Below are 26757 nucleotides of genomic sequence, written 5' to 3' on the forward strand. Positions count from 1 at the left end.
TTTGAGTTAATCCCCGTCTTACGACGAATTTTCGCGGTCTCACCGTCAGAGTCGAACAAGAACAACCCGTAGCACGATATATCGCTTGGTGCAAGACCTGCGACGAAGGTGCTCACCAGTACTGTACGGAAGGCATTCCCTCGACCAACGTTGCGCTCGTCTTTTCCATCGAAGCATCATGCGAATGGGACAAGCTGCACACAGTACCTGTGTTGCATTGACATCATTGAGCGCACTCTTTTTTGTGGGTGCCGATGTCTTATGGCTTTGATGTCGTTGCCACTCGATTACCCTTTCAGGCAAGATCAAATCGCACCGCCTGCGCGTTCCTTGATATGGTACTCCAAGCAAATATCAACCTCGCCACTGTCTCCAATGAAGGTCACAGCCGGACTGGCCTAGCTGAGATGGCCAGATCTCCCGACGAACCGAGCCTCCGCAACCCGTTTGGGCACCACCACAGAACCCGAGTTAGGCTCGTCTTCCCTTCCACCTTGATCAGCCAGTGGAAATGGTCATCCCATATCGTATGTGCTTTGGGGATCCGGCCACTGAAAATCGTTTGGAAGCTCGAAAAGACTCTCCCACGTCACATTTGTCCACCCCAATGTGGTGAAAATTGACATGTCTGCCTCCCCTTCTACCGTATTGCTGATTGGTGCATTCGTAGATCCTTGAAAACCTGTCGCTTCAGCGATATCATTCCCGTGCCTGAGGTCATATTGCTCGCCGGCTTGAAGGCGCGCACTTGTTGTCTCAGAACAAGACCGACGTGAAGAACCTGCAGCCTTGAGCACAGGGGTTGGTGGTAATACGACGAGAGGACTGTTTTCATCATTATTCCACACTCGCAGAGGTTGATGTCTTGCTTCGTACAGCAAGTAGATCAGTTCGTACATGCGATCTGATGCAATCCCCCATGGTTGCATCTCTTGCATCAAATTCAATGTTGTTTGGACCTGTCGATGACACTCTTCGCGAACTTGACGGACCTGGTCTATGACCACAGCTGTGGCGCGAAACTGCCCATGTCCCTGGTGGAATTCGGGGCTTGTATCCTGATTCTCACGAAAGGTGTACAGACACACCAAAGGCACCATGCAGACCTGGAGCAGATTCCAAGTCGCTGGCCAAGCAATGTACTGGTTAGGAGTTTCCAACGTCCTCGATCGGGCAGATTCGATCAATTCCCCCGCCAGGGTCAGGCACTTACGGATGCACAGTCGTTGATCCGCCGTTAGTTGATGGTATGGAATCCTGCGCAGGACGGCCTCCATGACAACTGGCCGGTACAGCGTTATCCGAAGAATGAGGTATCTCCACCGTATTGTCACACAAGGCTGTACAAATGCATGAGAATCGGGTGGCTCTGTCCGCCCCACGAAAGCGTGATTGAAAATGGGTGTACTTCCTGCCGATCCATGAAATTCCCCCGGTAGTCCCTCGTACCAGTCGACGAGATGGGCATCCAAGCCAAGGAGCTCGGCAAAGGACAAAGGCGTCGATGTGGCTAGTCTGGCCTGGGTTTCAGTCATGATCCGCGAAAAAGCGATAGTGATACCCAGGAGTGATGCTAAACACAAAGGCTTGTCATAGGTTCTGTTTGGCTAAAGAAATACCGATGTCAGTGACATTTAGAGTAAGCACAATGGAAGGACTTACCTCTTGCAGCATTCCTCCAGGATACCTCACCTCACTGTCGAAGATACTTCCGTCCAGATTACGACCAAGTGTTACTGCTTCAGCTGCATCTAGGACCACCAGATTCCACCAAATGGAGCGCCTCAACTCCGGGTTCATACCTGTTTGTCCTGGAACTGGTGTCTCCTTGTGCACACCCAATGCATATGCCATTCGAAATGCAACCCCAAGAAGTGCGGACGCAAGATTCGGACGGTTCCGGTAATGGCAATACCAACCAGCCATCAACATTAATGCTTGTAAGAACTCCAGGCTTTTGTTCCCGAGAGCTTCGAGATCAAGGTAAGATTTCGCAACATTGTAATATATCATATGCTCTTTGGACTCGGTCTTTGTGCAGCCTAATGAGCCAAGCGCTAAGACTGTGTTTAAAAGGCACAGCCATGGAGGATCATTTCTCTCGCCGGATAAAGCCGATTCTCGAAATGTTGCCTCGTCGATTATGGCCGTGGTTGGATGGACCCAGTGAAAATAAGCGTCAATCAACGCTCTCATTCGATCCGTCAGGTACAGTGTGTCGCGGCGTGCTGAAGAACGAGTGGAAGTAGCTGGAACACAGTGTGGAGGGCTCTGATGTTGGCTGCTCTTTTCGAGAGAGTCCGGCGCGATACGGAGTATTGTGCGAAACATCTGCATAGTCGAGGAAGGGCCGACGTATGAAGAAGCATGACTATCAGTGGTCGATACGGCGTTCACATCGTCACCAGGATCTGATACCTCGCCGTCAGCGAAATCGTGATGGCCGTCGCTGTCGATTGATGAGTTCTCCGGCCTGGCTTGGTGCTTCTCGACTCCTATTGAAGCTGGAAAGGCTCCTCTAGTGGGCACATCCGTTTCGTGCGATCCAGCCGACCCCTCGTATGCTACTGCTTTCTTGACGGAAGGGAGATCGGGGCCTTGCTCAGTCTCAACTGAAGTCACTGTTGCAACAACACGCTCCACAAGCTGTTGACCGGATAGTCCCTCGAGAGCATCGATGGATTCCAAGGGGAACAGTTTGGTCAAGATATTAGTGGTCGCTTCAAGCCTTTTCCGCACATAGTCGAAATTCTTCCGATTGACACCTAGTGCGGGCTGGGTGAAGGGATATTTGCAACGTTCGGGTTGCTTATACCACTGGCAAGAATAGCACGGATGGCTGCCGTCGCATTTCACTTTCCGCCGCTTGCACTCCGTACATGCTGTCTTGATGCGAGGGTCTCTGCCGACCTGCGCAGGCACAGCTCTTTTCCCTAAACCTGATCTACCGTCGTGGATGGAGAATTGATGCTGATGAGCTGCTTGAGATCCTTCAGCAGCCATGAGTGATCCTTCCTAAGCATGTACGCGCAATACATGATATGTGGGAAATGATGAGTCGGATTGGTCAAAACATCTCTCGATACACGCGAATGGCCCCTATGATCGGTACCTATCTGATGCTGCAACTAGTTTCGCAGTTTCAAACGACTTATTGCCCCTTTCCAGCAGCAATAAAGCGATCATTCTGGACTGAGTGGCAAGCTGGAATTGCTACAACTGCGGTCTGAAAACCTCTCATCGAGCTCCATTCTTCAGATATGGCCAGAACGGCGACTACTAGCTGCAAAGTACAGAGCTCCTTAGGTCTTACCTGGTAAGATTCATTATTCCAGCAAAGGAACCAGGACCCATAAGAGTCGCCACATTGGACATGTCCACCTCTCCTTCGTTATTTCAAGCATCCTTTGTCAGCCAACCCTAACCACCTTCGTCCGGGTAATCAATCCCCCTCCTATGGCAATATTTCCATTTCCACACCATCAGGGACTACTACCCTGCAAGCGTCGCTTACGCTGCTGCTTCTGACACGGATGCGACGTCCTTGCCGCATTTGTATATGATCTGCCATCAAAAATGTCCACCGCTGATTGTACGTCGAAACCTGGCATTGCTGCTATCAACATTTTGGATATGCGCATCCAAGATAACGTCGTTGGCTGCTACCGTTACCATGGTTCTATGGCCTTATCATGGCGACCTGAGTGGTGGTACGATAGATACTTGTTGATCATCACCCTCTACAAGAGGTGGCGATCCGCAGGAAATCCGCCGAGGTTGCGCTGTGTGGAAGACCCGTCGCAACTATCGAAAGATAGAAGTCCCACAGTCAATTGAAGCTTACGCCCGCGCTCCACGAAGGAAGCTGTCAGCAAAAGGAGACAAAATACCTAGGTCAGTATGGAAAACACCAAAACCGACATTCCCAAAAGGCTCAGCGAGGATCACAATGGCGACATGCGGGAGCAGTCGAAACTGGCCACGGACATTGAGCATTCTCTCGGAGTGATTGAAGCCGTGAAGCTCTATCCCATGGCTGTACTCTGGGCCACGCTCTTCGCCTGGTCTCTGGTCATGGTTGGCTATGACTCCGGCATCATATACAGCTTCTACGCTCTTCCCGCTTTCGTCAAGAAGTATGGCACCTACTATGGCCCGGAAATCGGCTACGAAGTGTCCGCGAAATGGCAAAACGTCCTGGGAATGGGCACACCGGTTGGTCAATTTCTCGGAGCGTTCACTGCGTCCTGGCCGATGGAACGATGGGGCCGCAAGAAAGTGTTTTGGGCGTCCCTGTTCTTCACTACGGTTTGGATCTTTCTGCAGATGTTCGCAAACAACATCCATACTCTGGCCGCCGGTGAGTTCCTCGCGGGCATCATGTATGGAACCTATGTGGTACTGGCTCCCACCTATGCATCTGAGGTTTGCCCGTTGGCTCTTCGCGGGATCCTGAATGCGGGTATGAACTTGGTAAGTGTCGCCGCCACGATCACCCACATCATATGGGCCTTACATTGACATGTTTTCGTAGGCTTATGTTATTGGCCAATTCGTGGCAGCAGGCGTAGGGAAAGGAGTCGCAACGAGGACGGATCAATGGGCGTATCGAATTCCTGTAAGTCGACGGCAGGCTTTCGTTAAACTAAATGTCATGACTTCGGTGGCCAACTCTGTGTTGGTATCAATGACCTGTCAGTGAACGTCGCGCTGACGAAGATCCAGTTTGCTGTCCAGTGGATATGGATCCCCTTTCTCGCAGTCGGCCTCTTCTTCGCCCCCGAGAGTCCCTGGTGGTACGTGATGACATGTCTCTGAAGACATTAATCAGGCGCGCAGCGCCCTGGCTATATTTCTTTTGCTTTCCAATCGCTTCCTTGTACGGAATTGAAAACGCACATCTCTAATAATGTCGCAGGCTGGTCCGTAAAGGCCGTGTCGAAGAGGCCGAAGCCGCCCTGAAGCGCCTGGCAACAAGAGACTCATCGGCCAAGGTCGACATCAAGGCAACGCTGGCCAACATCCAAGAGACGACCATGCACGAGATCGAGGTGGAAAAGGACACGACGTACATCGAGTGCTTCCGCGGCTCGAACCGCACGCGCACCGAGGTGGCCATCATGGTGCAGATCTGGCAAGTCACCACGGGGATCTCGCTGATCGGGTACGCGACGTACTTTTTCGAACTCGCCGGTCTCCCCGTCTCTGCGGCCTTCGACATGGGGGTGGGCAACACGGCCATCGGCTTCGTGGCCACGTGCTCCTCGTGGGTGCTGATGTCGTGGTTCGGCCGACGCACCATCTTCATGTCCGGCGTCGCGGCCATGTGCGTGGCGCTGTTCGTCATCGGCGGCCTGGACTGCGCGCCAGACTACACCCGCCGCCCGGGGCTGGCGTGGGCCCAGGCGGCGTTGCTCGACGTGCTCACCTTCGTCTTCCAGGGCACCGTCGGCCCCGTCAACTTTGTCATCTTTGCCGAAATCGGCGCCACCCGGCTGCGGTCCCAGACGGTCGCGCTGGCCACGAGCAGCGGCTCCGTCGCCCAGATCGTCATGACCGTCGTCATCCCCTACATGCTCAACGCCTCGTCGGGGAACTGGAGAGGCAAGACGGGCTTCTTCTTTGGCGGCATCAGCGCCCTGGCCACCGTGTGGTGCTTTTTCAGGCTGCCCGAGACGAAAGGGAGGACCTTTGACGAGCTGGATCACATGTTCGAAGCAGGAGTTCCACCTAGGAAGTTCAAAGACTACAACGTTTTGGATTCGCGGATTGGCGTTGGTGGTGATGAGGCAGCCTGAGGTGAGCTCTGCAGAGCAGAGCCTTGGTATGATGATGTATCGAATCACTTTTGGTGCTGTCAAACTTGTCCATCCTGCCTTGGTGGTTTCCACCGTTCCGGTGTCATGGTACAGTACCGGGTATCTGTTCAAGAGATATCAGGATCTGATACCCGTTCAGGGACTGAATGCTATGATTCACAAGCCATGCCCTATACTCCTTTGTCCCGACCACCATACCCCTTTTTCGTTCTTCCTCCTCCTCCTGCCCCTTCTCCTCCCCCCCCGTCAATTCAATATCATAGCTTACGTTTTCAAACTTGCCCTCGCTTGAAATCCACAACCATGACATCCTCCACCACACCCGTCAACTCGTCCACGCCGAACCTCTTGTGCGCAGGATCTTCGTTGACGTACCAGTTACGGTCGTGCTCGTTCTCGAACTCCAGCACAAAAACGTGGCTGTACCCCTTCTGGAGACTTTCGACGCTGATGTCCCTCCCGCCGGTGAAGGACAGGATGTACGGTATCCGCGTGACAGGCGAGAGGCACGAGGACCGAAGGGACATGAACTTCCTCGACACTTCGGCGCGCACTTCGGGGCTGACGGTCGGGTAGAAGCGAAAAAGAACGATATGGACGACGGGCGACCCGGGGAGAGGCATGAATAATGATGACGAGTCCATACTACCACGCTGTCCTGACCCGTCACTCATGTGACTGAGCGTCGCGTGTGAATTTCCGTTCCGTAGGTATGTATGTATTCTAGCGGTCTGCGCGTTCGGATTTGGGTTTCGACGGTGAAGCGTGTTATGTTTCGAACAAAGTTTGATCTCTGCTTTGGCTCCCTAATGTCAGTCTTCGAGTGACGTTAGGAGTCAAATGCCACTCATTGGCTTTGTCGTTGCTCTCGTAACGTGAAATACGGACGTATATGGGATACAAGACAAGTGTTAGTAGTCATAATATCCGTCCACCAGATGCTAAATAGCTTCGGGATCAGTGTAATAATGCAATGGTATTGTAGTGCTATAAGGCTATATTGTGGTATACACAATAGAGGATGCCATGGTCTACCCGGACACAGTCGCTGTGGGTCCGGTCCGTGGCGTTCTTCCTTCCGTGTATGTCACTTACTTACCAGGTTTGGCAGGTGCTATAGATCTTGGACACGGGTGTGAAGTACTTATGTTCCGTACGTCACGAGCTCATATCTGTGCTCGAGCTTAACGAGGAAACGACAACTTCGACTCACCCTCTTCGCAAGCCGGGTTGTGGCCTCGGAGTACGACCGTAGACTATGAACGAAGATTAGTAGCTTTTAGATATCTCCGTCGTCAGGCGTTGACAAGGGTAAGCAAGATGTCAGAGAAAAGGATTATGGGGTTGAATGGATGATGCGGCCGGCGGGCAAACGAGAGAGTCCGACGGAGAGGCCAGCGAAGCTCGAACCTACCACCGAGAAGGGCGTAGGAAAGTAGGAGGAGGAATGTGACAGATAGTAAACAAACAGTCAATGGCACACTCTATGCCCGCGGATAGAAGCGAGGAGCATAACGCCAATTTTCAAGTCCCTTCATTGCGTCGTGAAGCTTAGCTTCGATAAGAGCATAGACAACCATGAGACGGGCGATGGTCATGGTAGGCGCCGGCACAAAAATGCAAGCTACTCCATAGAAGGAGAACGGAGGCGACTACGGGAAGCGCTTCCGTGTCATATCCAGATGTTTCGCTGTTTTCGGGTATGGATCGTTGAGAGTTCTTGTTATAGATGCAGAGAGAGGCCCAGCGAGAGACGTACTGTCTGGTGGCGTCGCTGACCTCTCTGAAGTCTGTCGTCGAGGGTCAAGAAACGAAGGACACAAGATGGTGCGAGTCATTTGTCTAGACGTGACGCTCGACTTGAATTGACCGGACGTGAGGCTGAAGCAGCGACTCCCCAACCTAGAATACCTCTCCTTCATACGTCATCTTCTCTACATCACTAAAGTCATGCGCATTCCGTAGATTCTCGTACTCCTCAGGAGGTAGTTCGACCATTAACGGGGTGATATTGTGGTTCTTTGTTCCATGCATGAGTCGCTCATAGATACCTGTCCCAGCAGGGATTCTGAAGCGCGCCGTCCCATGCCACCAGCTTGCCGAGAACCCGAGTGCAATCATGTAGCGAATCGCTTCTGATTTATTGCATACACCAGCATGCCATAGACGCATGTCTCGGATGAGGATCGATCCCTTCTTCACTGTGGGTTGGAAACCAGGAAGGGACTTCTTCCGCTTCTGAACATACTCATCAATTATGTGCGTCTCGCCGTGTGATCCCGGAGGAGTCTGAGCTTCCGTGTTGAAGTGGTGGGTGCCGAGCCAGACTTCAGTAGACCCATTTGCGGCACTGGCGTCGGTGGTGTAGACATTGGCAACCACGTAGAATGGAGCGGGAGGGTGATCACACATGGCGTCTGAATGTACTGGTTGACGCTTGACTCCGTGCGGCAGAGCATTGTTTCCTGTTATCATGTTCCATGTCGCGTTTGGCCCAAGGTATAGGTTAACTGCGTGGAATAGGAGTCTGTTGAGATAGACGTCGTCGAAAAAGTACTTGGATGGTGTCAGTGGCGGGCCTTGCTGGAGATTCTCTGAACCAAAATTGCGGTGGAGGTTTTCTTTGGTCAATTCGCGTGCTGTGTCTTCGACCATGAACTCGTTTATGATGTCTAGATGAGAGGGATCAATGACGTCTTTGAGTATGACTACACCATCACGGTGCATTCCCGAGAGAAAGAGTTTGATGTTGGCATCGTTAAAGCGACCAGCGGATCTTTCTTCTAGAGAAGGGGCAACTTCAACTGGAATGTTGAGAGCCTTTGGCGGTAGACCAGGCATGTACTCAGTCGTTTGAGAAGACATTGTGGCTGCTCAGTAGGAGGCAAACAATCGTATCGTTTAGCTGTTGTTCTTTAGACTAATGCTTCAACCACGTTTATGTGGTCGGCCTAGTTGCGTATTCGTTACACATTGCGGTGAAGGCGGTACCATCCGTCTCAATACGGCGTTTCAGCACTCAGTATTGGTCTCCTCTGTAGCATCAGATTGGGCGGCAAGTGCCCGGTTCTCTCGGATGAGCGATCCCCTGAGCCGTGCCATGAAAGGGACAGGGAGTCGGACAGCATTCTTGGTCCCTGCCTGTGTCGCAAAGATGGCCTGTATGAGAATATTCGAGAACGACGGTGATGAGTTAATAATGATAAATAGACTGTTGCATCTCAGGAGTATCTGTTCAGGTTAGACTTTCTGCCGGTGGATGTCAATGCACTTAACCCTTCCGGCCTATCGCCCGTACGGAACGCGAGGAAGGCCTTGGCTATCATTGCCAACAAAGTCTGACTTGGGGACACAGACGATTTTGTGTAGACCAGACATCAACACCTCGTAGCAGGGAAGAGAAGCAGGCAGTGATTGGGAACTTGCAACGAATGAGGATGGTGAGTTTCGGCCGTCGTCATGTGACACAGATTCTCGCTTGGTGTTGTAGAAAGCTGGATGCGGGCTGAAGCTCTTAGAAGCTGACGAGGCTGAGAAGTGTTGTGTCTTCCAAAGAATCTCATCGGGCCATTTCATCAAGACTAGACCAGCGTGTCATGCAAAATTTGACAGCGTTTGCTTTTTCGTCAGCAGATATCCTCGTTCCGGCGTAAGATGTCAGCACCTGTCGCAGTCACGACGACCCTTTTCATCGCCTTCGCAGCTGCTCTTGGTCGTAACTTCGACTATGAGAGCCAAAGATGGGGCTTTCGGGGGCGAATTTTGGGCCTTTTCAGGCTCGTCGACACGAATGCGGCCAGACAGCTGCATTGGAACATCAACACCTGGACTGATGACGAGGTCATGGCGTGGAAGCAATCTTGCATCTCGAATTGCACAGCTATCCAAGTGGCTGTGAGTGTACACACGAACGTCAGAAGATGAAACAGGCTAACATCAGACCGCTCCAAGGGTGCCATATTTGCCAGCGTTGGCCTGACTGCCCTTCAGCTGCCAAACATGGACTCCTCGCACTGGAGCGCGCGGGCTCTCCTCTCCTGTTCGATGATTCTTGGAGTCTTGTCTGTCGTGCAAGCGGCATCGTTGCAACAACACATCTCGGTGCTCAACAGGGCCTTCGACATCCGGTTGTGGCTCAGCCGGGGCAAGATTGAAACGGACAAAACCCATTATCGTCGGCCCTTTCACTACCTCCCTCTGGAGAGCTCGGTAGCGACCCTAAAACAATTCTCCATGCCGAAGGCCCTTCTCAATTGGGCTGTTCTGCTCTACACAGTTGGGTTCGGCATCTACCTGTTGTTTGCGTGGATATATCACGTCGAGTCCGAAGGTGGGAGAAATGACTTTCGCAACGTCTTCATGTCCTTCGTTGCTACAGTGGGTGTCGTCTATGTCAGTGTCTTTGTCGTGGACATGTTTGCCATTGCGGACGAAAGGAAAAGAGTTTTCGAGTTCGATCTGAACAGAACTACCACGTTCGCAAAGCCCGTCTCGCAGAAACAGCTCGAGGAATGGCTGGCCGCGCTGCAAGATATGCAGAACACCACGGTAGGAAGCGGGGAGCTTTATGCAAGGCTCGAAACTGCCGTTGAGAAACTGCAGTCGAAATGGGACGCAGAGAGAAGGCTGGAGCGATTGCAGCTTAAGCGAGAGCTTCGCCGGCAACTAACAGAGATGCGAGAAGCCAGGGTCGGTGCAGAACAGGCGTGACCACATCGATATGGTCAACGGTTGGCCTGGCGTGGACCCCCTGATCCTTAGGGAGAGAATATGAGAACTCTTTAATGTCATTCCAACCTACATCACAATTACTGCGACCATGACACCTCAGCCTCAGGGGTCGCGCGTCCTCGTCATCCTGGAGCCCTCGGTTGCCATGTCAATAGCTGCCTTTGTCCTATCATCGAGATCCTCCTTGGGCAATCCGAGAATTTCATTGCTTGTTCCCTTGACCGACTCATAATCACCGCCGCCGTTACGATAAAAGAGCCTGGCGTACAGCAGTTTCGGGAACCCATTCACGTTGCCACTCTGCAGCTCCGACACACCGGTCTTGTACCGCTCATGTGCGTCCTCGTACGTGATGGTCCAATCCGCCTCTGTCGTCCCGGTCACGCGCAGCACCGAGGCGAACATGTCCTTCTGACTGACCAGGAACGACGAGATGTACACGAACTGGTTTCGGAACCGGGACAGGGTGGTGGTGCTCGTGTCCTCGGCATCCTCCGGCAGGATCTTCATGCTCATCAACTTGGCCACAGTACGCCCCACCTGATCCCAGGTGCTGGTGTTGATTTTCGTGTTGCCGTCGTCGTAGAAGACCACGCTTCGGTTCTTGAAGTCGAATCCATACCGCACCGCCGCCCCCGCGAGACTGTACTCATACCAGAAACCGCAGACCAGGGACACGCGGCCCAGGCCCGCTTGCTCGATGAGGTCGCGCGCTTGCCAACGTGCGTCGGTGAGCATGGTGTCCTTGGCGAGGTCGTCGTTGGTCGAGTCCGTGCCCCAGTCATTTGGCATGATCCAGGAAACACCGGCTTCAATGGCGGCGTTGATGAGCTTGGCTTGCGTGTCTGGGGGTACGAAGACGCCCAGGGTGATGAGGAGCGCGTCTTGGCCGCGGAGAGCGTCGACTATAGTCAAAGAATTGCTATAGTCGACCTTGGCTACTCTAAGTCCGTCAGGGAGTTTGGTGACACTGTCGGCTCGCGTGATGGCAGTGACTTTGTGCTTGCCGGTCGCGAGGAGGTGTTTCGCGAGATATCCACCCATTTGACCGCCAGCCTAGGGGCCGTTAGTCGTGTTCGGTTCAATGCGACAAGATATTGGAGCGGTGGGGTGCAACTACTCACACCGACGATGGCGACATTCTCAATGACATTCTTGAATCCTTCTGGCTGGTCTTTGGCATACTGTTGTGGTGCCATGGTGAATGAGACTTGGCCTGCAGGGACTGACTGACTGACTGCTTGTTGGTCGTACTAGGTAGGTGCTTGAGAAGAATTGTCTCTCCTGCGCTACACGGTGGTTTTATATTGTCCTCTCTCGGAGGACAACAGATAATCAGATTTATATACCCTGAGGACCCTGCACAGACAACTCACGAATGCTTCGGAAGTATATTGGAGCATTTTCTTCTTATGTCCGGGGCCCAATACTCCAATCCACTCGGTCCGGTCTGATTGGCTTAGATGCCACCGGGCAAGGCTTATCTAGACTGGTCGATACGAAAAAGCGTTAGTCTTGCGCGCTCTGGTCGGCATGGAAGAGAACCACTTTCGCCGAACCACGTTTCTTCGATCTCTGACCAGTCGTCGAATCACCCCATGATCCCCTGCGAGATGAGGTGAGTGACGGAGACAATGTCGAGACGCGGTGCTCAGTCTTCACGGGGATCGGACCTACATCGAACCGTGCAAGCGGACAGGTACACACCACCGTGCCGGTTGTTGTCTCTCGTCTTTGGCTGGAGATTCGTTGCAACGATCTCACGGGCAGGATATTGTCTTCTGTCCATGGATGTCTTCAAGATGGTATTCAAGCGGTATCTGCCAGCAAAAAAGGGGTTCAACTCAATCAACACCCTCTACCATACAACGTCTAGCTAGGATCAGAACTACAAGCAAACTCAACATACTGACTGCACTTATTAGTCGAGCATATCGCTTCGTTCACGGAAGAAGTCTCGAACGTATTTATCGTCAAACTACCTTATCTGTGCTGTCTGCTATATACAATCAGTCCGGCTTCCATCTCCCCTCTCAATCGTAGCTGCTCATTATGATGCTGAACACAAAAGGGAAAAAAGGGAAACCCTCGTCTAGGTATGTTCAAGTAGGTTCTAGGCGGTAGGTTAGGTCAGGGAGATAAGTAAAAAGCGTCCATGGCTCATTATGCATAAAACACACACACACACACACACACACACATCTTGCAGCACCATCTAATGTTCTCTTCCCCTTCTGCTTCAACAGTCAAGCCACCCTCAAAAATCAACGACACCGAACTGGCCAACTAAGGCAATGAACCAACAGGTCGGCATCACGAACATGGCTTCCCTTTGCCCGTCTCCGTCGCCAACGCTCTAGTCTTTGAAACGCTGAAATTGGAAACAAGACACCAGAGATCTAAATTGGGAGCGAACCGCGATTCAAATTGTGGGCGAGGAAGAGGACGAGGACATGGGTAGAGCGGAGCCAATGTTGATTCTGTCCCATGTTTCGACATTAAATCATGACCATGAAGTAACGGAGATGAGAATCATCGACTCGTGTTGAAAAACCAACTGCTTCGTTTGTTCCCTCCATCCGACCCAGCCAAACTTGAGATGATGGGCAACGAAGCCACGCCATTAGCGTTAGCTCCGTCCAGGCTGGACGGCGGAGCACCGCCTCCTCCGCGAAGTGGTTTTGCGATCCTCGCTCCGGCATTCATGAGGCCGTTAAATCCACCTGCTGCACCAGGACCACCGGCGGCCATGTTTCTTGACGACACTTTGGCGGCTTCGAGACGTTCCTTGACTGCGGCCAATTGTTGTTCGAAACTAGTTCAACTTTGTTAGCGTCACTTTTCATCATTGAGCAAATCAGAAATCCATACCGATGGTTTGCTGCCGTGAGTTTCTCCTGGCTATCGCTCAGCAGACTTTCCAGACTCAGAATCCGTTCATTCCTTGCAATCAGCTTGCGCTCAGCAATTGCCACTTCCTTCTTCAAGCTGGTGTTTTGGTCCACGAGCTGCCTCTGCACCACGGTAAGTTGTTCCAAGTTGCGCTCCAAAAATGCCATCTTCTTTTGCTGTTGACGGTTGTTGCTCGACCTCAGAACATTATTGTACTGCTCCCGTGTCTCGTCAAGCGAAATTTCCAGTTCGACGACGCGTTCGCATCTGTTTTGAAGATCCCTCATCAGGTTCTTCTTCATCTGATCGAACTCAGCCATCTGCTGCTGTACACTCTTGTTGGGGGTTCCATTGATCGCGCCATTTGCGGCGCTACGGCTTTGCAACTCAGACACGGATTTCTGGAGCTTCTCGACCTCTTGAGACTTGTGAGTAAGCTGGTCTCGCAGATCATGCACCAACTCCGTTTGTGCCTCTCTTCGATCAGTATAGAGTTGCTCCAGTCTGCTCTTGACATCGTCCACGTCTTCAGGGCCCAAGTTACGCGTCAAAAGATCCTCGTAATCTTGCTGGACTGCAGCCAGTCTCTCTTCCAACGCTGTGGTCCGGTCTTCATGCTCGCTTTCTGCGCGGACACTCAGCGATGTCTCTGCTTGTCGGGCTAAATCTCGAGATTCTAGCAGCTTGTTTCTCAAATCGTCCAGAACATCCGACGACACTTGTTCTCCATTCAGACTGGCAGCATGGAGTGCTTCGACTTGATCCAGCATGTCGCGCATGCGGGCCTCGTTCTCGGAAAATGCATTGTCTCCCAAATCGAAGCCGGCCATCATTTTTGCCATTTTCTCCTTCTTCTTGCGATCCTTCTCGTCGAGAGCTGCCGTAGTTTCCCTAGCACTCATCTTGAGTTCCAGAAGCTGTTGTTTGACAGAGACCAATTCGGTTTCTAGCTCGGTATTCGCATCTTTCAGGCCTTCCATCGTGATTGCGTCTTCTTTGCTTTGATAGCTCAACTTTTGCAATTCCAATTCTGTCTTGTTAAGTTTATCCGCCATGATCTCGTTGTCTTTCGTTGTTCGAAGTGCTCCTTCTTTATACGACTTTAGTTCTTCTCGCAGTTCCTGCAGGCTCCGTTCGGCATTTGCGGCTTGAGTCTCTCTCTCCGTGAGCTGGTCTTGCAGTTCGTTTTCTCGGCGCAGGAACTCCTCTCTCTCGTCCTTTTCCAGAATAATACTGGGTGTGCTGGATCTGTCGCACATTCGAGAATCTGGCCTACTTGGAGTTTCTGATCTTAGCAGATCCGAGGGAGCACGAGAGGGTGTATCTGGTCTGACTCTCGATTCTGGTTTCGAGCCTCCCATCGGAGGAACCCATCTTTCTTTTGGAACTGTTTCTCCCCTTCGCCATAACGACAGCTCCGCATCCACAGAAGCTATGTACCTTTCGAACGTCATCACTTGATTCTGGATGATCTTCAGTTGACGCTTCAGTTCGGCAGGACTCAATTCGGCGTTGATCTTGGCTTTGTTCTTAATCGTCTTTGCTCGCATTCCGAAGCGTAAGGTGCTGACAGTCTCGGCATCGTTGTAACTGCTGGGAGAACAATTGATAATCAAAGTCGTTCTTGAATTACCTCCCAAACTTTCTTGGAGAATTCTCGTCAGTTTCGAGTCTCGATAAGGGACGTGAGTCGATTTTCCATCAGTCAAGGCGTTGATGACCATTCCAAGAGCGCTCAAACTCTTGTTGATCTTCTTTGCTTCCTCCAGCGTCTGTCCACTAGCCCCTGTCTTGCCCACCTTTTCCGAACCTGCCAAGTCGACCAGATAAAGCATACCACTCTTTTGCGATCCAGTGTTGACGTCTTTCTGGTTTATCGTGACCAAAAATATCGAATGTGACCGTGAAGATTCCAAGTTCATGTTCGTAGATGCTGTCACTCTTGCTCGTTGCCCCAGATGCATCGCCGTGTACACTTCATCCACTGTGTTCACGTATATCTCGCGTAGCCCTTTCACATATGGACCTTTCGGGCCTTCGTTGATGGGCAAATTGTCCATAACCGGGTTTAACAGGTCTCGTATTCGTTCCATGTAGATTTCCAGATATGAAATGCCCACGGTGTATTCGATCTGGGCAGAACCATGCACGAGAATGGCATCGAAGATCTGCTCTGTAATTCGCGGTATTATGCCTTTTTTATGTGGATCATCCATGTCTCCCATCATTGTATAAGATTTTCCCGCGCCGGTCTGGCCATAAGCGAAGACCGTTCCATTATAACCATTCATGACATCTTCCACGGTAGATCTGATGGAGAAGTCGAAAATGTCGGCTTGTTGCGAGGACATGTCAAATACTCGATCGAACGTGAAGGGAGCATTCGTTTCGGAAGACTACCAGCCATGAGCGTCTGGCCTTCCGCCTTCTGCGAGGGGATAACAAACCTGGACCTGGCAAGTGTCCTCGCCGGTGAACTGCACAACTGGCTGGCCTCCATTTGCGATTTCCACTTTGTTCTGCGGACGGAACCGGGCAACAACTTGAGAGAAAGTGTAAGCAGGATCGTTCAAGACCGTGTAAGTGGTCGGTACCTTTGATGTTGTTGCCTCCTCCTCCTCCTCCTCCTCCTCCTCCTCCTCCGCTGGCTGAGTTGGAACTGGAATCAACTGGTCAGTGGGGAAATGGTGTTAACATTGGACAGAGTATCGACACGCACGCCATGTTTGAAGCTGGTGGAAAATTGTCAATCGGGCCAGGAGGAAAGCATCAGAGTCGAACAGATCGACCCGTCTGCGCGGGTGGTAAACAGAGGACAAACTGCGGTCGCGAACGGTGAATCTTGGTCAACAGGTGGCAGTGCAAGGGATTGTCGCAGTCGCGGATGTCTACGTCTGCGGCGGCCAAATGTTCCAAACTTCTCGACAGGCTCGTCGTATGGGGATTTGTCGTCAATGCACAATGCACTGGCAGCACAAGATGCAAGGAGGCACAGATGGTGGACGGACACGCGCAGGAAGCGGGAGCCAGACCGACGGGCCAAACTCGTTTCTCACGCCCAGTACCAGAACCACCTAGTTGTTCTATCATTCGGCGGGCGGGACGTGACGCGCCAGCCTGAGAGTCCCGGATAAGCGAAACAGCGCCCCAACAAAGCCTCGTCCAGGCACCAATTACAGGGGCTCACCAAGGCCCAGGGCGCTACCCGCCCCCTAACTCAATAGGCCCGTTGACTCCAGCGTGCCCCCCTGTAACTTCAGCGCCCAATTTCCAGACGCGTCGCTCTATTTGGTTCTATTTACTCACGTCACGTGAATGATAAAGCAGCATGTTTTTCCAGAACTTTCAGCTTAATGGCCTGAGCTGGGTATACATCATTTACAGTATCTTTACAGACAGGAATCCGACCGTTGCAATTGCGTCTTCAGTTTCTACATTATCAGTTGGACGGACCCAAGCGGATGTAAATGCTTTGCACCCCTGAGGTTATCACTCCGCCAACTATACAGTTTCTCAATCGCTTGCCTCAAGATCCAAACGTGTTCAGCCGCGCAATTCACAACTCTCGTAGTCTTTCCCCGACCAGGAGAGTACAATACACGCTGGTGCTGACAGTCCGTCATGCAACGCCCCCATGAGATTGTCCTCACAAAGAGGTGCTACTGTTTGATATCATATTAGCATCTGGGGGAGGGAGAACTGGACTCAGTATCCGATAGAACCAAATACAGGTAGCTAACATCACTCTGATCTGCATTTGGCATTCCTGACAACCGTCATAACACTCGGTCCATCCCAGCCATCACTCAGCTTTACGTGGGAGCCATCATAGATGTTGATACGCAAAAGTCTTCCAGCATCAATGGCAAATGCTTGCCCGTCCGCACCAGCAAAAGCAGTCGTTTGCGAGTAGACCGCTTCGCCGATGACAGTATACTGACCAGTATTTCCATCGATATACTGGAACCGAGAGTTCTCGATCGCGTACAGCGCCTCGCCTATGGCGGAAATGTACGCCGGAGTATACCAATTCGCCATCCCAACCCGCTTGTAAGTGCCATCGCGTGCCACTTCCCAAAGTTTCTCACTCTGGATGACAAAGAGGCGCCGGGAGCTCACGCCGTCGCGGTCTAGCATGACAGCAGCCATTGAAGTGTGGCCTTGCCAATCATCTGGTCTTCCTAACAGCTTATATTGTCCCGTGGTTTGATCGGCACTATACAACGAGCCTCGTTGGATGATGTAGAGATCGCCAAACCAAGCCATTGACGTGGACTCTTCCCACGTTCCTGAGCCCAAGCGCTTGTAACTCCCATCCCAGGTAGAGACCTTGAAAAGTGCTTGTTCTGCCACGTAGAGAGATTGAGCTGATTCCACAATGGCCCCGAACCCAGGCCAGTTCCCAGCTTTACCGAGAACCTTTGCAGGCGGCGAGTCTTCATTGCCGTTGACGCAATAGATCGTCTCCTTGTTGATGATGTAAACTGCATACGGAGTTCGCGGTTCGGTTTCTGGGAGTGTGATGGCCTGGTATCGGATAGTGTTCATGTAGCAGCCGGAGCTGCCAGTTCTCGCCATGCGATCGCATGTATGCTGCGCATCAGCCAATGCCAGAGCCTGGGTTTCGAAATAGCACGTCATCAGATATGAAGACTCGACACCATCCCCCCAAGTCTATCAAGTCTTGACGAAGGCTCGGTAATAAGTCCCTGCTACCACGGGCTGCCGATCCCAACACCGCCGTTCTGCATCTGACGCAGCGGCACGGAGGCTTAGGAGGAGGAATAAGAATGTGGCTAGACGCGTCATGATGTTCCCAATGTGCTTGAGCAACTTCGAGGATATAGGATTGCGAACGTTGAAGAGTTCCGCGTATTCCTTGTGTCCCAGGTGGCTTCATGTTCGAGATATATGCCAATGGCCCGGGGACGACTTCAACAACGCCCGCGCGCCATGAATGCAATTCTACCCTCATTGAAAGAGTTAAATAACCGAGTACGGACTAATTAGCGATACACCATGGCTATTGGTGCTACTCCTTTGAATGCTGGGGTTGGTAGCTGATCGGATTGCGTCCTTGCGTGCGGCTGAAGTATCACGTCCAATGATATTTTGATGCAGCGCTCCCATCATCGCTTGGTAGCTTGTACCTCGTATTGTAATCATCTGATCTCTATACAGTATGCTCACAGTAAATCATTGTTTGATAGATTTTTGATAGATCGCTGATGGGTTCACAACTGGGTTTCGAGACAAATGTATGTGTGTATGCAGAAACCGAGGCCGCAATTGCAAATGGCTGTCTGTAATCGTGCATCACCAGACACCACCCACTATATTCTACTCTGCCTGTGTCAATGGCAGCAGCCTCTGCTCTCCCTGCTCAAGACTGAGGTGCGATGGCGAAGAGTTTATTGAACGTGCTTCCAGGATCATATTTTGCCTTCAACCCTTGCAGCCTTGCATAGTTCTCTCCAAAGATATCTCTGGATCGCTCGTCATATTCTGTTTCGACACTGTCAGCCATGGCCATTACCGCAGAAGTCGCCGGTGAATCAGAGCAAGACTTACGATCATAATTGCCATAGAGCAAAACTGCTCCTTTATCACCTCTGAGTCCCACGCCACCTTCGACACCTTTGCCCGTCTCTTGCCCTTGTCTCTCCAGCTCAGCCTTCCACTTCTCATTGAGATCCCTAGCCCACTGTCTACACTTGGCGTCGTTGTCCTGGTTGTTCCACATGGGCATAATCAATCCATTCAAATGCCACCCTCTATTGGCAAAGCTGCCCACGTTCTGCTCCTGGACCACCTTCGCCGGATCAAACAACTCCCACATAATGACACTCACGTGCGTGTCAGGATCCGCGTCGGTGAATGCGACATAGTTCTGCAGCATCTCCAGCACAAAGTCGGTGCGGATTGGCAGACTGAATGCCGTGCCCTTCATGCTCACGCGCAACCCGATCGGTGGGGCCAACATGGTGTTGGCCGTCGGGTATGGGACGAGGGCCGTCGTATCGACTGGTGCCCCCAGGTCATAGAGCTCCTTGTACACGCTCTTGGCCTCCTGCTCGGTGCCAAAGTATATGATGGGGACCAGGATCATGACCTGTCCGCCCGCGGGCGGAGGTCTGGCGATGGCAATACCTCCGGCGCCCCTACCGGCAACTTTTGTCTTGCCGTTTGCGTCCGGCGTGTAGAGATTATTCGTGGCGTCAACGATCTTGGTGATGATTTCAGGCACGGGCGGGAAGATGAGGAGCCCTGCCCAGATCTCAGCCTGCTCAAACGCTCGCAGCACGAACTCGGTGACGGCACCAAAGTTCTGACCAGCGCCGCGCAGGGCCCAGAACAGATCTGCATTTTCCTTGGAGTTCGCCTTGACAATGTCACCATTTACAAGGACGACGGTGCACTCGAGCAGACAATCGATCGAGAGGCCGTGTTGTCCCGAGAGCCATCCGTAGCCGCCGCCCAGGACGAGGCCTCCTACCCCACTGTAATAATGCAAGAGGATCAGTGGGCAAACGGTCACCACGACAAAGACGAGGGATGATACACAACCAGGAACGAGAACACTTACGTATCTGCAACCGTGCCTCCAACCGTGGCCAGACCAAACTTGACTCCCTCCTTGTCGACATCTCCCCACGTCGCTCCACCCTGGGCTCTGAAGGCCTTGACTCCCCCCTCCCAGTCCACCACACTGACCCCGCGCATCTTGGCGTTGAGGTCGACCAGCAGCCCGCCGTCGGTACTGCTCACGCCCGCCGTGCTGTGTCCGCCGCCCTTGACAGCGACATCGATGCCCGACTCACTCGCGTACTTGATCGCAACGCTGACTTGCTCTGCCGCCGTCGGGGCCAAGACCACTCCTGCCGGTTTCTCTGCGGCGCGGGACCAGCGGTGGATGCTGCTTTCGTAACCGTCGTCCGTGGGCGTGAGGATTGTGGCCGAAGTATCTTTCAGAAGAGTCTTGAGACTCTCAATGTCCGAGGCCGTAATGGTGCGTTTGGTCGCGGGTGAGATTGAGCCCATGGTGTGTGTCTGTGTGTGCCTTTCTCTCTGTGTAGTAGCACTCGTATCGATGTCCGCCCTGGTGGTTTAGCTAAAGTGAAAGGTACTCAAGCTGATAAGGTATGTATGTATGTATGTATGTATACACACTCTCTCCTCTGTTAAGCCGGTTGAATTGAGGAAAGAGAAGGCGATAGTTCCCTCTGTCTCTACAGGGTCACGCACGGTTTATATCTATACGTACACGTGGACATGTATGTCTGACAGAACGACGAAGACTCAGGGTGTCAGCCAAAAAGATAGAAATGGAAAAAAGACGAATCGGATACTTGTCCAAAGTAGATATCACAAAGGCGAAAAAGAGGCGACTTAAGGCGTGCTGAGTCGAGCACTTGTACTCGTACTCGTATCATGCACGGTCTGGACTTACCCACCTCCTCGTTGGTGGCCTTGGCCGAGTTGGGGGAGCCGGCAAATACTAGCGAATGTATTGTACCTGTTCGGAAATTCCGTCAAAAAGTAATCAAATAATCAGCGGGAACGATCATTGTCCTCGCTTTGCTTCGTATTCGCGATCGTCAAGTAGTCTCCAGGGATTCACCCCTCCATACCTCCTAGTACGAGTACGAGGTTGGAGGTTGGATGTTGAATGGGAACACATGTTGCTATGGAAAGCAGAATGTATGACTCAAGTCTCTCCGCCCTGGAAGCAAACCCTCTTATAGCTTAGCTGCAAATGCGAACAATTGTCCATCCTTTGAACGCCACTCGTTGTTGGAAGACCTCTCCAGCACTTGGTCCAAGGCACTTCTTTATGGTGTTGTCTGGATACTTTGATACTGTTATCGGGCGCTTGATGATGTCTTGATCTGCCCAATTACCCCGTCTAAATCAATGGTAGACTCGGACAAAAATGGTTAGGTGGCAACTACCTCGTGTACCACTTGCCAAAGGACGTGCGACTGAAACCTCAGTAAATCAAATGACTTCGTATTTCATCTCTTCGTAGGGGAATCTCGATTCTAGTCATACTGAAACAGCACACTGATACTCTCGCCATAATGCACTCGCCGGATGGCCTGTACAAGAGTTAGCCAACGGGTCAACGAGCAAGATAGATTGCTTTGGATGGAGCTTACCTCTGCAAAAACATGTCCTACCTCAAGCACTTCAAGCTTGGGGCATCGCTTGCAATGTTCTTGTTGGTCAACAGTATTTGTGACAATGACTTTGTCGAGAGCACTGGCGTTGATTCTATCAATCGCATCACCACTTAGAACGCCATGAGTCACCAGGGCATAGATCTTGCTGGCCCCCTCTTTCTTCAAGAGCTTGGCCGCTCGGGTAATGGTGTTGCTGGTGTCGGCCAAGTCGTCAATGAGGACAGCCACCTTGCCGGTGACATCTCCAACAAGCATCATGGTAGCATTTTGGCGATCGTTGATCTTGTTGGGTCTTCTCTCCTTGTGGATGAGAGCAAACTCAATACCCAAAGCGTCGGCAATAGCAGTAGCTCGTTTAGCACCGCCAGCGTCAGGGCTGACTACAACCCCGTTTTTGTAGTCTGGGATGTTTTGCTGGATGTATTTCTTGAGCAACGGTCGACCATAAAGATTGTCGACGGGGATGTCGAAGAATCCCTGGTATTGCGGGTCGTGCAAGTCCATGGTGATGATATGGTCTGCTCCAGCGCAAGTCAGAAGATCTGCAACGAGAGTGCCAGCCTGTGCCACCCATTGTCGATAACCCGGACGGGGCTTGAAGCTTTCCGGAACCTCTGCCTTATTTTCGCTCTTGCTGGGTGTGACTGCAAAATCGCGATTCACTATGCTATTGGATGTGGACGCGTTCGATTCGCTCCGTTTTCGTGAATGGGTGAAATACTCGGAACCCAGTTTTGATTGGGAATTTGAATCTCGGTAATGGCTGGAACGAGCTTGGTGTGCAGGGCTGGCATCGCCATCGCCATCCAGTTGTGACTTCGAAGCTGCCTTTTGTAGGGAATGCCCATTCAACAACCCGTAACTTTCGCCCTTCTCGGAGTGAGGCGTTGGCGGAACACTGTCGAAGGAGTAGCCGTTTCCATCCTGAAGAAGCTTATGGTCCAGCTTCGCAGCTTTCACCAGAGGTGCGCCGCTCTTGTTGTAAGGAACATCCGACTGGCGAGAATAAGGGAATAGAGGAAGCACAGCGGTGACTTTCTTAGCCGAGGCGGTTTTGCATGCAGAAATTGCGATCAGCAGCTCGATAAAGTGGTCGTTGACTTTCCCACCACCCGACTGTATGATATATACATCCTTGCCTCTAACTGATTCACCGATCTCGACGCGGGTTTCGCCGACAGAGAACTTTGAGAAGAGGGCTTGGCCTTGTTCGATACCAAGGATCTCACAGATCGTTTCTGTCAGGGCTGGGTGGGATGAGCCCCCAAGCACCACAATGTTTCTGACCATTGCGTTGAGTTATGAGCCTGTAAGGAGGATGGTGACTGTGCGGGAGGAGGGGACAAAGAAGACCAGAGAGTCTTGAGGGGGGCGTTTTCGAGGCTCAAAGAGCAGAGTCTATGGCATATTCTTCGACACTGTGCAATTACGTGCCTTGATCGGGCAAGAAGCCAGTTGAGTCGTTGTCGTTGGCATAATCGGAATGAGAACGAAAACTACAAGATCGCAGGCTTGTCTGCGCTCGAGAACTTTTTGTCTCGCCCCACTTTCTCCTTTGGGACCACCAAGCTGTAAGGTACGCCGAGGTAGAAATTGCGTCACTGCGCTTCACAGCCTTGCATTGCAGCCTCAGCCTTGTCGCATTCACTGCCCTTGCCGTCGCCCAAATGATATCCTCAAGGCGACGATAAGAGAGACTTGTTCGCGCAGCAACACGACATGACGGACGCTGGAGAGAGGCTATTATGTAGCCCAACAAATATCCAGCAGTGTAAAAGCAAGTTGACTCGTTGAGGGTACAAGTTTGCCTGTTGTCCTCCTCGCCTCTCAGTCGCCCGTATCAACCTCCAGATCCAACTGCACATTGTTGCTTACTCCGTAGTCTTGTAGCGTCAATTGGTCTTTGAAAGGACGCTCGCCTTGTCTTTTGAGGAGGATCTCATGAGGCTGTCGTCCAATCATCGATGCGACAATGACTTTGAAGTCCTCTGCCACCCGCATCAGTCTGTATCCTCACTCACAGCTTGTGTAGACTTACTTATGGGATCAGTCGGATAGCACGGTATTGCCTTTTTGGTTCCCAGCCGGTCATTCACATACACTATGATCATTGGCTGTGTAGGTGCTGCAGCTGCAGGCTTCTTCTCCTTCTTTTCTTTCCTCTCCCTCTTGTCCCTATTGTCCCTGTCCTCGCCTGGTCGCTCTTTGCGGTCATTATCTCTATAGCGGTCTCGTTCTTCCCTTCTCGGCGATGACCGTCGAGGGGGTGGTGACCTGGATCTTGATCTGGATCGAGGGCGGTAGTGGTCTCGGTAGCCCCGTTGTAAACCTAAATCACGGTCTCGTCGGTTGTCATCGTCATCGCGACGCTTTTCTTTCCATTTGAACCCTGCGTCTTTGCGCCGAGGTCGATCTTCTCGTCTTTCCCGGTCTCTGCGAGGCGGCGATCTGCTTCGTCTACGGCCTTCTCCACGGCCTGAATCTCGCTCTTTGCTGTCAGTAACAGGCGTTGGAGGTTGTGAGGTAGCAGTCTCACGCTGATCATCGGCCATGATGAAAGATTATGGGGACATTGGTTTAAATAATAGAATGTTCGTGTCTTCGACGAGAATCTATGTTTCCGTATGATCACGATGACGGTGGCCAGGCGCAGACATGGGCCGGAAAATTGCAAGAGCGCGTTGGCAGAACTTCGGTTACTCCCCAGCGTATTTACGGGGCTGAACAAGGCTGAGCGATTGTACTTTTTGTTCACACTACAGAGCACGGAGGAGTTTCTCGTCCTTCTTTGCTATCACGATTTGCTTCTGGATTGGGTCTCCAGTCCACATCACTCATCATCCATGGGCTCCTTCGCACCAGATCACTGTGCGAATTTGACGCTTCTTCAGTCTGAGTCGAAGTCTATTGTGCGACTAACCAGGACATCGTCTGATTGGTATCATAGCAAGCGAGAGCACGTGGTTTGCGGAGATGACTTCGACAACGTTGCCTCAGCCTGATGCAGGTTGTTACTCTCAAATTGTCAATTACTCGACAAGGGGCCTTGATAGACTGGATCAATCGGCATTTCGAAATAGTAGCTACCAAGGCCATCAATAGCGTTCACAGAACAAGTTTTAAGAAGAGCTGACCATAGAAGAAAACACCGTCTGGTCTCAATGCAGTTGATCAATACCGACACTCTTCGCCTTGAAGAGTTCGTTGGAAAGAAAATTCCCGACTACGCCATCCTTTCGCATACATGGGGGGACGATGAGGTGTCTTTCAAGGATTTTCAGGAGCCATCATGTGTCCACAAGAAGGGGTACGTGAAGATCTCGACGACCTGTAAGAAAGCCCGCGAAGCCGGAATCAAATACGCCTGGATCGACACCTGTTGCATCGACAAGTCAAGCAGCACACAACTCAACGAAGCTATCAATTCCATGTACCGCTGGTACCAGCGTTCCAGGCTGTGCTACGCTTATCTCTCAGACCTTTCCCCGGCCGCAACTCTAGAAGACGACCTTGCTAATTGCCGGTGGTTCACCCGAGGCTGGACCCTGCAAGAGCTCATAGCTCCAAAGGAGATACTTTTTCTTGACCAGCAGTGGAGTGTGACCTGCACAAAGTTAGAAAAGGCGGAACTTTTGTCTACAATTACCGGTGTCAATAAAGATGTTTTGCGAAATAAGCTGCCACTATCGTCAAGATCGATTGCTCAGAGGATGTCGTGGGTGGCGGCCCGAGAGACCACCCGCATCGAAGACATGGCGTATTGCTTACTTGGGATATTTGACGTCAACATGCCACTTATATACGGAGAGGAAGAAAAGGCATTTGCGAGACTGCAAGAAGAAATCTTGAAAACCAGCACGGATCCGAGCATATTTGCTTGGATGAAAGACAATAGAACAGAGAACCCTGGAAGCGTCGAACGGATCTATTGTGGCGTTCTGGCGCAGAGTCCGCGTGACTTCCTCGAATGTTCGACCTTCTTACGACCTTACAGCAAAGGCAAGCCAGCAATTTCAACTTACTCCGATGGGATACAGATACGGACTAGATTGTTTTTGGAGCGCATTCCAGAGACTCGCGCCTCTCGTTACGTATTGCCAGTCTCTTGGGAAAGTTGGGATCCCCAAGACCCGTTGAATCGGTTTCGTAAAACATCTCTGGGGATACGTCTGCGAAAATCTTGGCCCGGATCATTCGTCAGAGAAGATCCTTATGGGCTCGTTCGAGATGATAGTGGTGAGGACTACAAAGGACTTTCCCTGTCTCCTCAGGCCTCAACATACCTCCTGACTCGGAGTCCCGAAACGCAAGGCAGCAGAACGTCGTTCATATCAAGAATTCGATCAAACGTTATTCAATTCCAGCTACCACCTGAAATGAGCATCTTGAGTGTTTGGCCATTAGGCTATTGGGATGAAGAAGACCAAGTCTTCTTCAATGTTGGTGACGCCGATTCGGCTTGCTCCGGTTTACGGCTATACATTTCTAAAACCGTAAAGGTCACTGGGAAGAATGTTAAGGTGCGAGCTCGGTGTATGTTCTACGCTCTGAACTGGGCTACCGATTCCCGGGGGCCCATGGCGACAGAGACACAGTTCTCGGTGTTTGACTATGACCCATGGGCAGCGACACTGAGCGAGATACAGTCACAAATGCCTGATCACCCGCACGTACCGCATGCTTTATACCTGTTCAAGCGTTACGAAGTCCCAAAAGCACAATCGGCCGTCCTTAATATCCCAGACACGAAAATGAGTATGTTGGTATCATTTAATTACACACGGGTAGAAAATCGAGACATTTGCCGGAACTCCTTTTGGAGGCTCGAATTCTCGACTACACTCCTGTAAACCCATCAAGTTGGGAGGGCCACGAACGGGAGTTGAGTGCCAGCTGTTTTCACAGAATTTTTTGTTTAATGGCTGTCCAAAGCACAGCCTGACCATTTCAGAGCGGACACTTCATGCCGCAACTACGACTGATCAGGGGATGATCGATCCACAAATTCAGCAGTCCATCGTAACATTACCACCAAAAAGGTCTTTACTCGGGCACAGGGACCGAAGGATTTTACGGTCTCTAAAGTGGCATTGCGTAAGTTGTATCTGGCGCTAGCTATGATCTGGGTATGC

General features: G+C 51.7%; 12 protein-coding genes across 12 annotated transcripts; 3 read left to right on the plus strand and 9 right to left on the minus strand.

The window, feature by feature from the left end:
* Positions 1–515: 515 nt before the first annotated feature.
* PV08_11588 (uncharacterized protein) lies at positions 516–3003 on the minus strand (the record flags this gene model as incomplete). The annotated part of the gene is made up of 2 exons (XM_016385896.1): positions 516–1607; positions 1663–3003. 2 exons carry the CDS (start codon positions 3001–3003, stop codon positions 516–518), a joined length of 2433 nt encoding a protein of 810 aa, XP_016230840.1.
* An 897-nt stretch (positions 3004–3900) lies between these two features.
* On the plus strand, positions 3901–5798 carry PV08_11589 (uncharacterized protein; the record flags this gene model as incomplete). The annotated part of the gene is made up of 4 exons (XM_016385897.1): positions 3901–4473; positions 4535–4618; positions 4726–4796; positions 4919–5798. 4 exons carry the CDS (start codon positions 3901–3903, stop codon positions 5796–5798), a joined length of 1608 nt encoding a protein of 535 aa, XP_016230841.1.
* A 293-nt stretch (positions 5799–6091) lies between these two features.
* PV08_11590 (uncharacterized protein) lies at positions 6092–6442 on the minus strand (the record flags this gene model as incomplete). The annotated part of the gene is made up of 1 exon (XM_016385898.1): positions 6092–6442. One exon carries the CDS (start codon positions 6440–6442, stop codon positions 6092–6094), a length of 351 nt encoding a protein of 116 aa, XP_016230842.1.
* Positions 6443–7721: 1279 nt separating this feature from the next.
* On the minus strand, positions 7722–8684 carry PV08_11591 (uncharacterized protein; the record flags this gene model as incomplete). The annotated part of the gene is made up of 1 exon (XM_016385899.1): positions 7722–8684. One exon carries the CDS (start codon positions 8682–8684, stop codon positions 7722–7724), a length of 963 nt encoding a protein of 320 aa, XP_016230843.1.
* Positions 8685–9473: 789 nt separating this feature from the next.
* On the plus strand, positions 9474–10529 carry PV08_11592 (uncharacterized protein; the record flags this gene model as incomplete). Its single annotated transcript, XM_016385900.1, has 2 exons — positions 9474–9713; positions 9771–10529. 2 exons carry the CDS (start codon positions 9474–9476, stop codon positions 10527–10529), a joined length of 999 nt encoding a protein of 332 aa, XP_016230844.1.
* Positions 10530–10652: 123 nt separating this feature from the next.
* Positions 10653–11749, minus strand: PV08_11593 (uncharacterized protein; the record flags this gene model as incomplete). The annotated part of the gene is made up of 2 exons (XM_016385901.1): positions 10653–11606; positions 11675–11749. 2 exons carry the CDS (start codon positions 11747–11749, stop codon positions 10653–10655), a joined length of 1029 nt encoding a protein of 342 aa, XP_016230845.1.
* Positions 11750–13082: 1333 nt separating this feature from the next.
* On the minus strand, positions 13083–15793 carry PV08_11594 (uncharacterized protein; the record flags this gene model as incomplete). The annotated part of the gene is made up of 2 exons (XM_016385902.1): positions 13083–13365; positions 13422–15793. The coding sequence occupies 2 exons, from the start codon at positions 15791–15793 to the stop codon at positions 13083–13085; spliced, it is 2655 nt and encodes an 884-aa protein (XP_016230846.1).
* Positions 15794–17183: 1390 nt separating this feature from the next.
* PV08_11595 (uncharacterized protein) lies at positions 17184–18020 on the minus strand (the record flags this gene model as incomplete). The annotated part of the gene is made up of 1 exon (XM_016385903.1): positions 17184–18020. One exon carries the CDS (start codon positions 18018–18020, stop codon positions 17184–17186), a length of 837 nt encoding a protein of 278 aa, XP_016230847.1.
* Positions 18021–18825: 805 nt separating this feature from the next.
* Positions 18826–20483, minus strand: PV08_11596 (uncharacterized protein; the record flags this gene model as incomplete). Its single annotated transcript, XM_016385904.1, has 3 exons — positions 18826–18947; positions 19014–19942; positions 20029–20483. The coding sequence occupies 3 exons, from the start codon at positions 20481–20483 to the stop codon at positions 18826–18828; spliced, it is 1506 nt and encodes a 501-aa protein (XP_016230848.1).
* A 1001-nt stretch (positions 20484–21484) lies between these two features.
* PV08_11597 (uncharacterized protein) lies at positions 21485–22915 on the minus strand (the record flags this gene model as incomplete). Its single annotated transcript, XM_016385905.1, has 2 exons — positions 21485–21541; positions 21602–22915. The coding sequence occupies 2 exons, from the start codon at positions 22913–22915 to the stop codon at positions 21485–21487; spliced, it is 1371 nt and encodes a 456-aa protein (XP_016230849.1).
* A 537-nt stretch (positions 22916–23452) lies between these two features.
* PV08_11598 (uncharacterized protein) lies at positions 23453–24177 on the minus strand (the record flags this gene model as incomplete). The annotated part of the gene is made up of 2 exons (XM_016385906.1): positions 23453–23613; positions 23664–24177. The coding sequence occupies 2 exons, from the start codon at positions 24175–24177 to the stop codon at positions 23453–23455; spliced, it is 675 nt and encodes a 224-aa protein (XP_016230850.1).
* A 609-nt stretch (positions 24178–24786) lies between these two features.
* On the plus strand, positions 24787–26475 carry PV08_11599 (uncharacterized protein; the record flags this gene model as incomplete). Its single annotated transcript, XM_016385907.1, has 1 exon — positions 24787–26475. The coding sequence occupies one exon, from the start codon at positions 24787–24789 to the stop codon at positions 26473–26475; it is 1689 nt and encodes a 562-aa protein (XP_016230851.1).
* Between the last annotated feature and the right edge of the window lie 282 nt (positions 26476–26757).

Source organism: Exophiala spinifera, assembly GCF_000836115.1.
Source record: "Exophiala spinifera strain CBS 89968 unplaced genomic scaffold supercont1.9, whole genome shotgun sequence".
NCBI classification, from domain to species: Eukaryota; Fungi; Ascomycota; class Eurotiomycetes; order Chaetothyriales; family Herpotrichiellaceae; genus Exophiala; species Exophiala spinifera.